Raw genomic sequence first — 9,127 nt, 5'->3', positions numbered from 1 at the left:
AAACCTTTTGTTTTATGGTAGCCCTATTAATCTTTCTTATCAAATTTGCTATAAGCTTTACATACTTCTATTGATTTACAAGGATCAACAAATGATACAAATTTTATCATAAAAAATAAATAATATAAATTTTGAATAAACATCCGCAATGCACTAGAATGCGTTTGTGGATGATCCTTTACTTTAATAGCATGTAGAATTTCTCGAACAATGTGTTGTCTCACCAAATAGATACTTAAATTCCTCCTCTTGCTAATATGGATATATAAGCACTTATTTGAAATCGAAAGGCCAATTGTACTCTAGCAACTTGATGATGTGAGGCAGAGGTTTGGGTTTTGGGGATGATAATTGAAAAGTTGGTAAATGAGTCACCTTTATTGCCAAACCGTATATAAAACTTTTATTTCATGTGGCTCGTCGTTCAAAATTTTCAAAATAATTCAAACCTCCTTTCCTTTTTTTTTTTAAAAAAAAATCTAATTCAACACTATTAAATGATATTTTTGTTTTTACTAAATATATAATAATAAAAATAATTTTTCTAGATCAATCTTTTTCCTTGTCATTTTTTTTTTTCAGAGAACCAGCAAATTATTTTCGAGTTCGAATTCATCTATTCAGCATTTGAACTCTTCTATTTCTACTTATTTTATTTATTTATTTTATTTCAATTTTTTTTCCCACCTTTTTTTTTTTAATTCCTCTCCATCCTCGCCCAAGTCTTCTGAGTTCGTTAATCCTGTAAAATTTAATATATGTATGAAATCAGTAAGATTCATCTTTTTTTATTAAACAAATATTATCCTCGATTTGGTCGCACCCTACATGGCGGGGCCTTCCGTGATTTGTGTTTAAAGAATAGAAGGGATGAATAGGCTATTTGTCTTCCTATTATCTTCACAGGAGATCCATTCATCGGGTACTTCAGCCGATCCTCCTACCACCCCATCCCATGAATCACGGTTGATTGATCCTGGACAAACATTCAACCAACCGAAACTCTGAGGCACCCCACGACCCCATCGCAATCGTACACCGCGTGAATGCTTCCTGTTGTCTCTCCCCTCCTCCTCCCTTTCCTAGCAAACCATGCCAAATTCCCTCTGCTTCTGAAGTTAAAACAAAAATAGCAAATGGCCGAAACGGAACCCCTCCTCCCCACCACCAGCCCAAGAAAAAGGCTTCTCCCATCCACTCCTCCGTCCTCCATCCTCTGTCCCCTCCCCGAAGACGGCGAGATCTCCATCCCCTTCTCCCCTGCCACCGCCTCCCCATCCCTCAAAGAACGCCTCATCTTCGGCTCCTCCTCCGACCTCCAATCTCCCATCTCCCCCGAAGCCCTCTCCCTCCTCATCCCCATCCCATCATCTCCCATCGCATCCACCGCCCGGGATCCCACCGTCGCCAGATCTCCTCTCGCTGCGGCCGAAGGCCCCGCGTCGTCGTCATGGTTGACGGACCCGTCGGCGGCGGCCACGGGCCGGAGCAACCTCCACCGGTCGCGCACCGCCCCCGCCATGTCGGCCATCAACGCCCACGCCCAACAGCCGTCGGCGTCCTCCCCCCACCGTCCCTCCATCGTGCGGCAGGCCGTCGTCCTCCTCTCCATCTACCTCTCCCTCGGCGTCCTTGTCTACACCCTCAACCGCTCCAACTTCTCCGCCGCCGACACCCACCCCGTCGTCGACGCCCTCTACTTCTGCATCGTCACCATGTGCACCATTGGCTACGGCGACATCACCCCCGCCACCCCCTCCGCCAAGCTCTTCTCCATCACCTTCGTCCTCGTAGGCTTCGGCTTCATCGACATCCTCCTCTCCGGCATGGTCTCGTACGTTCTCGATCTCCAGGAGTCCCTCCTCCTCGGCGCCGTCGCCAACCCGAAGCACGACAGCCACGGCGCCGCTGGTGGCAAGCACCACCACCACCGGCGCGACGTCGCCCGCCGCTACATCATCGACGTCAAGAAGGGCCGCATGCGCATTCGCATGAAGGTCGCCCTCGCCCTCGGAGTCGTCGTGCTCTGCATCGGCGTCGGCACCGCCGTGCTCCGCTTCGTCGAGCGTCTCGGCTGGCTCGACTCCTTCTACCTCTCCGTCATGTCCGTCACCACCGTCGGCTACGGGGACCGTGCCTTCAAGACCATGCCCGGCCGGCTATTTGCGTCTCTGTGGCTCCTTGTGTCCACGCTCGCCGTCGCCCGTGCCTTCCTCTACCTGGCGGAGGCCAGGATCGACAAGAGGCACCGCAAGATCGCAAAGTGGGTGCTCTGCAGGGACATGACCGTCTCCGAGTTCCTCGCCGCTGACATCGACAACAATGGTTTCGTCACGTGAGTGACCGCCTCTTCGTCTTATTTTTCTCTTGCTCTGGTTCTTTCAGATGCCATTCAATGTTTTCCGTTACCATCTTCTTATCCTAAGGTGATAATGGTAGCAGGATGAGCGATTGTGCAAGAAAAAGGGAGGATAGAGACGTTGACCACTTATTAGGACAATGATACTAGATTAGAGAGGTAGGGGAAGAGATCGTAGGAGCAGAGGAAGGAATAAATGGTGAAGAGAAAAAGGATAAGAGACACCTGAATCTGGGACAAGAGAAGTATTTTTCCTTCATTCAAACAATTGAAGTGCAATGCTTTCCACAGTAGCTGGCTTTATGGCTTTTTATGCCCTTTTCATGGTTTAACCAATTTCCATATTGACGCCCAAAATCTTTCCTAAAATGCAAATTCTAGAATCCTACAATGCACCGATGATAATTAGCTGGCTATGTTAATGCAAAATCAATATTAATACTCCCAACAATGCACTGATGATAATGATTTGCATGGCCTACCTTGGTGTACTTGGTATCTTTAATTAATTTTACACTTGTATACTTGTCTTGTTAATTAATGCCGGATCAAGTAATATTTGTTATTTTACTCATTAGTAATATTTAATATATTAAGCTTCAATATAGTTGAAGTTCATCCTAGAACTACTGAAAGTACTTACATTATGATCCTAAATAATCCAAAACATAATACAATAATATGACATAACTTGCCTCTTGTTTTTTGTATTTTCTTGATTTTTTCTTACTGTTTTGACCGAAGTTCCAATGCATAGAGCAAACTGCTGAAACTACCAAACAATTGTGGAAATTTAAACTCTACGTAGAGGACATGACTAATACTAAAATTCAAAACCTTCCCCATATATATATATATAGATATATTTGCAACGTATATCAGTTTCTTTGGTAGATGCTAAGCTGAGGTTTTTAGAAAAAATAATTGAAGAGGAAGATTCAAAACCATTTTCTTGTCCACGATAAAAGCCAAGTGCCACTACAAACTTGAAATTTGTTTTTGAGGCTGTAACGAATTGTACCTTTGGGATCTCGTTCCTTATGACACATTGTAGCCATTCTTGAATAATGTCCCAATTCTATGAGACAAATTTTTTTTTTTTGTTAATTTTCATCATTTATTCTAAAATTGATCCTCAATAAGGCGCTTCTAAGCCTTATACCGATCACATTCCAAATCATTTTCAACAACTAGCGAAACTTGTGCAATTTTCCATCTAATTTATTACTTCTACCCCAAAGAAAATCTTCCAATTTTTCTCTTAAATTTCTGGGCCAATATATTCTTATTGTGTATTCAACATTCCCAGGCTTTTGAAGAGATCGATTTAGTTTGTAGGGAAATCTAACATATTATAATCTTGAATCCAACCTTTCTCCAGCTCCAAGTAAGAGGATGAAGATGTGGGGTCCATCAATGATGGCAAGCCAGTTCGAATACTTGAGGGCGATCATAGCAAGGGCAGGGAGTTGTTTTTCTTGGAGTGCACTGGGTCGATGCAGAAGCTGAGGGAACAAAGCTTAGTGGAGATGTATATGCTAGTCAAAGAGATTAAGCTGGGGGCAACTTCAAGCTGCTCCTAGGTTCCACCCAAATTCCACAATTAGCTTCCCTCTCCTCTGCCTCCTTTTTTCTCTTTCTTGATGCCATATAAACCTTTTTTGTTTGGTTTTTGTGAGGGTCTCTTTCAGTCGATGACCCATCAGGGCCATCTCACGTTCAAAATCTTTGGTAGAAATGTTAAATTGAAAATCAGCAAAAGATTGATAGAGTCAAAATTGGCACATAACCATTGTTGTTGTATAGGTACTCTCTTTCTCAGTTGGATGCACAACCTTTTTGAAACAAAGAAATGACGTCTTGCTACGAAATGGGAGTTCATTTATCTGTTATAGCAAGATTTTAGTAATAGTGTGTCACAGAATTTGAAGTGTTTAGCCTTTTCTTTGTTCACCATTTCTATCTTGTGATGTCTTCATCATAGTATTTCCATGATTTGCTATAAAAAAGGGTACATCAAGATACTTAGAGCTATTTTTATCTCTTGATTCTCCATCAGTTGTATGCAAGAACCCTTAAAATTTTAATTCAGTTGAAACCTATGCATGGTTAGCACTCAGTACTACTCTTGGTTCTCTGCCATTCAATTATTCTGTTTGAGCATGTGAATTGTTTAAAGAAGCGCTCATTATCACATTATGATCTTGGATGGGTTTTTGAAAGTGAGTTTTTAGTTATTTAGTTAAAGTGAAGAATACCATTTTGCATTTTTAAGAAATTTATGCTGATATATGAGAAGTCCATTTACAGTTTTTTTCCCTTTAGGCAATACATTTTCCTTTAGCATTCACATTTTTTTTTTTTTTGATAAGCATAACATGTTAGCTTTCTATTGTCTCCCAAAAGCATGATACACTATCTGCTTATGATGAGAAATTGATATTTGCGAGTTTCTTTATAAAAAATGACAAGAAACATTGAAGGTTCGCTAGCTTTGTATTATCTCCCAAAAGCATGGCATGCCCTTTGCTTATGATGGGTAGTTAGATCTGTGAGTTCTTTATAAAATATGATAAGAAGCGTTGAAGGTTTGCTGGTCTGGTTTCCAATTTGTTCATTTATAGTGAGCTTTGATTGACATTTCAAAGGCATTTTAATGAACTATAGAGAAAATACAAGGAAAAACCACTTATGCTAGAAGATGACAGGTTTGAATTCCAATCCAATTGGAATCTCATCATTTCTTTACATTTATTGTCAAATAAATGCCCCCATTTTGCAAACATATGAACATGGAAGGTATACCCTTTCAAACTATCTGGTTTGGGATGTACCAAGCCATACTGGGGACAGACCCATTGAGAAATTGGCGAGGGAGGGGGAGGGAGAAGGAAAGAGAGGAAGAAGGAGAAGGAGAGGGCTTTCAAGCCCCGTCTCCTCCGGCTGCGCATAAGAGGGGTGGAGCCTTTGTTTTGAAATGAAACATGAGCTCCAGCCTCTTAAACACAAGCCACAAGGCCATTTGGGGGCATTAGCTGAGCAAAGGATAGCTGCTGCTACTTTTTAAGGAGAAGATTGCTATTCTTTTTACTCAAAAGGACTATCAGCCAACTAAATCTCACAAGAAGCTTTGTATCAATACAACTTAACAGACTCAATAAATTTGAATATGCAGCTCCTTCTTTAATCTTAATCTGATTATCCCTTTTTTATGTTTGTTTTCTGGTACTCCTGATTTTGGCATAGTGGATTTTGGACTGCAGAGGTAGATTACAATTGCGTTGGATTTTCCAGGTTGATGAAAATGATGTAGACTTATGCTGTAAATATGTGCGATTTCTCTTTTATGCTTCAATTACCATTTTTGTTACCTCTCCTTTCTCTTGTTCTTTTATTTTTCAATTTTGTTTGGTCTCTCTTGTTTTTGCTAGCATGGTCTATTTCTTATTATAAATCTATCATATAACTCTGATTTTCTGTAAAATTCCAAACCAATTTATTTTTTTGTTTATTAGATGTTATCATGTTAGAATGCAAAAACAGAATATGTGGTTCAGAATTTTTATTTACAGTATTTTTGTGTTACCAATGGATAGTTCAGGTTAGTTATTGTTCGACTTCTATTTTAGAAATAATTTTCCACCGTTTTCATAGCTTACCATATGTATTGGATTACTTTCCTGGAATACCAAATAGGTTATTCATTATGTTAAGATGAAATCATAAACATTTCCGTGTAAGATTTCTACAACCTCCCATTCTGAGGAAAATGAATCTAGGAATTTATCAGTGGATAGAAAAGCAGGTCGATGCATGCTTAATACTTTTTTTTTTTTTTTTAAACTTCTCCCATGCATAAGACAAGGTTGATGCTAGTTATCCGTAAAGTATCACCATGATTTATAGTGGCCATCACATATTCCTTTATGGTAGGCACATGACATGTGATGGAATCAGACCTGTTGATAAATTAGTCATATGTTTTACACACGGCAAATGCTAGCCTAGTCCTTGGTATTCAACAATCTGCTTTCTCAACAGCAATGTTCGTTGCTCTTTGGGTTGAGATCTTTCACTGCTTTTACTTTGGATCGTTCTTTTGTGGCATGTCCTTGATTTGAAACAACACAAATTTGGTTTAGCTGAATCATCATTTTTCCTTTTTCCCTTTTTTCCTAAATGGCATGCAGTAAATCAGAGTTTGTCATTTACAAACTGAAGGAGATGGGGAAGGTAATGGAGAAGGACATCATGCAGATCTGCGATCAGTTTGATAGGCTAGACACAGGAAAATGTGGAAAGATTACACTTTCCGATCTCATTGAAAGTCATCACTAATTCTCACACCTCTTGGTAATGGAAGATCTGGAGTGCATCTTGGGTGATCCAGTAAAGGGGTATGCAAGCCACTACTAAAAACGAAGCTACTAGCTTATCCATGATGTGAAAAAAAATACAAAGCGCCATAGGTGGGATGAGCTCATACAATTTGAAGCTGTGTTGGTCTTACCTTTCTCCACTAGTCGAGGGAGCAAACAACCGTTCCAAACCAAGCTCGTGGAGGTAAGCACTCCAAATCCAGATATTACATTATGATTCCACCACTTTTATATTCCATTATTGTTTCTATTTTTTCTAAAAAATATAAGTAGACACCATACGGGCATTTTTTTTGATATTTTAAAGTGATTTGGATGCTGATATTATTGGATATGGATGTCATCTGGTTTGATGGAAAGAGTGGTATTGAAAAGGCTGGTCTAAAAATGCAATTAGTTGATGAGGTGGTGTTGTGATGCCAAATGGACAAACCTTCTATCAATGATCTGCTGCTCTAAACAAATTCTGAGCAAATTTCTCAGGATAGTGAATGTATATCTGATCCTACATGCTGCCAATTTTGTGAGTTTATAACTGTTCTATCATACCCAAGGATAATGTTAAACGGGTCTCTGTATTGCATGCGGTGCCCTCTCTGCTTTGGCTGTGGTTCCTATTGGTAAAACTTCTATCTCCCTATATTTTCCTTTCCAGTCAGGAGCAATCTGTGATATATGGCACTCAATCAGCTGGACCCAATAAAACAACTGGATGTTTTAAAGCTAATGACCACTCTTGATATGCCTCGCAAGTTTTAGGGATCTAATGAATTGAACAAATAATTTGTTCCATGAGGCTGAGACTAAAACTTGCATGTTTTAAAATAATTATACATTGTGCGTTAGAACGTGATAGAAATTTCTTAATTTGCAGCAGTGCAAGCTTGAGCTTGAAATTTAGGATAGAAATTTTGTAAAATGATTTTTTTTTTTGGGGGGGCGTTGAGAGGGGGGCGCGCCCTTTGAATGTGCATTGCATATTTACCATAAGAATTTACAGTGGCAGTCACCACCACAGGAATAAACAGTGGCTTATATGAAGTGTTCTAGATTCCTAATTTCGTCTGTTTATAATAATAATAAAAAAAAAAGAGTTGGGAAGAAATGGAGGCAAAGAACGTGTGGCCAGAGAGCAAGAATGGACTTTCTGGCCCGCGTTCTAATAATGTGGCAAGAGGGAATCACGGAGTTTCATATTGAAGTGAGAATAGGGGAAGCTTGTTAGCATGACTTGATAATACTATAAAAGAGCTGACCGCAGAATGCTGTGGCCAAGCATGGAAATCCATAATCCGATCCATAATAAACAGCTTTGGTATTTGGTATAAATAGAGTCAGGTCGACGAATTTATTAAATGAAGAGAGTTTAAGATTAGAGTCGTTTTTTTTTTTTTTTTTTTTTTTTTGGGTAAAGATCGTCCGTAGGCATCAAGATTTATAACAAAAGGAATGTTACGGCCGACGAACAGGACAAAACAAAGGGCAAACAAGCATACAGCCTTTGTGACTAGGATAAAAAGAAAATCAAAATATATTGACAAAAACCCTTCCAGCAGGCATCACATTTAAAAAGCCAAATCCAGATGTAGCAGGCTTCCTGGTTGTTGGCAATCCCCGCATGAGACACGTGTGCGAAGTATTGAAAGAACCATAGTAATCATCGCAATGAAATAGAAGGACAGCCCAGGATGATATAGCAAGAAGACAAAATCCACCATAGAAATGGAATTGAAACCGCAAGTTATCACTGTGTCTGGTCATTCCAGAAAAGTGAGGATTTACCACCTTAAAGAAAGGGAACTACAGTATGATTTACAAAAGATATTTATCCTTCGAATGTTAAAGATCTTATGTTGCATTATGAAAACCTGCAAATAAAGATAAAATAGGTTAGTAATAAACGTTCTTTTTCCTTGTTTTCCATTCCTTTTGTCCTTTTATTTTTTTGCATTTTTTCCTTCTTTTTTCTTTCTCCTTTTTCTTTTTCTATTTTCTGTTTTTTTGAATATTTCCTCCATATACTAGAATTTTTCAAGCTATAACCATCATTGAAGAACAACATGTCACTAGTACCAAATCATCCATAAGGCCCGAAGTGACACTTGGTACCCAGTCCCTGTTTGAAAAATTTTGACAACACAGTCCGTAGTAGCTACATAAATCAGTTGAGTACAAGTATAAAACCACAGGACCATTGGGATAGATATGGCCAGCCAGCATATTGAAAGAAAGTTGTTGAACTGCAACAATGAAGATGTAAAACAGAGCATGAACCCTCTCAGTTATTGCAGTGTCCAACACCTTTGTGGCAAAACATAAGAACATTAAGGAAGTTGACGAGAGGCATTGATGCATAGCAATCACATTAGCATAGGTTAACATGCCCAAA

The 9,127-nt window shown here is 39.5% G+C and overlaps 1 protein-coding gene across 2 annotated transcripts; it reads left to right on the top strand.

The window, feature by feature from the left end:
* Positions 1-884: 884 nt before the first annotated feature.
* On the top strand, positions 885-7,390 carry LOC105047012 (two-pore potassium channel 3). 2 transcript variants are annotated; one of them, XM_010925786.4, is made up of 2 exons: positions 885-2,335; positions 3,741-4,484. In XM_010925786.4, exons 1-2 carry the CDS (start codon positions 1,137-1,139, stop codon positions 3,748-3,750), a joined length of 1,209 nt encoding a protein of 402 aa, XP_010924088.1. In that variant the 5' UTR covers positions 885-1,136; the 3' UTR covers positions 3,751-4,484. The 2 variants fall into 2 exon arrangements, with proteins under 2 accessions (XP_010924088.1, XP_010924086.1); XM_010925784.4 differs by lacking the exon at positions 3,741-4,484 and adding an exon at positions 6,550-7,390 and having other exon boundaries at positions 887-2,335.
* Positions 7,391-9,127: the final 1,737 nt, after the last annotated feature.

Source organism: Elaeis guineensis, chromosome 6 (assembly GCF_000442705.2).
Source record: "Elaeis guineensis isolate ETL-2024a chromosome 6, EG11, whole genome shotgun sequence".
Classification (NCBI taxonomy): domain Eukaryota; kingdom Viridiplantae; phylum Streptophyta; class Magnoliopsida; order Arecales; family Arecaceae; genus Elaeis; species Elaeis guineensis.
Note: the sequence above shows the minus strand (reverse complement) of the source record. Positions and strands in the feature narration are given on the sequence as shown.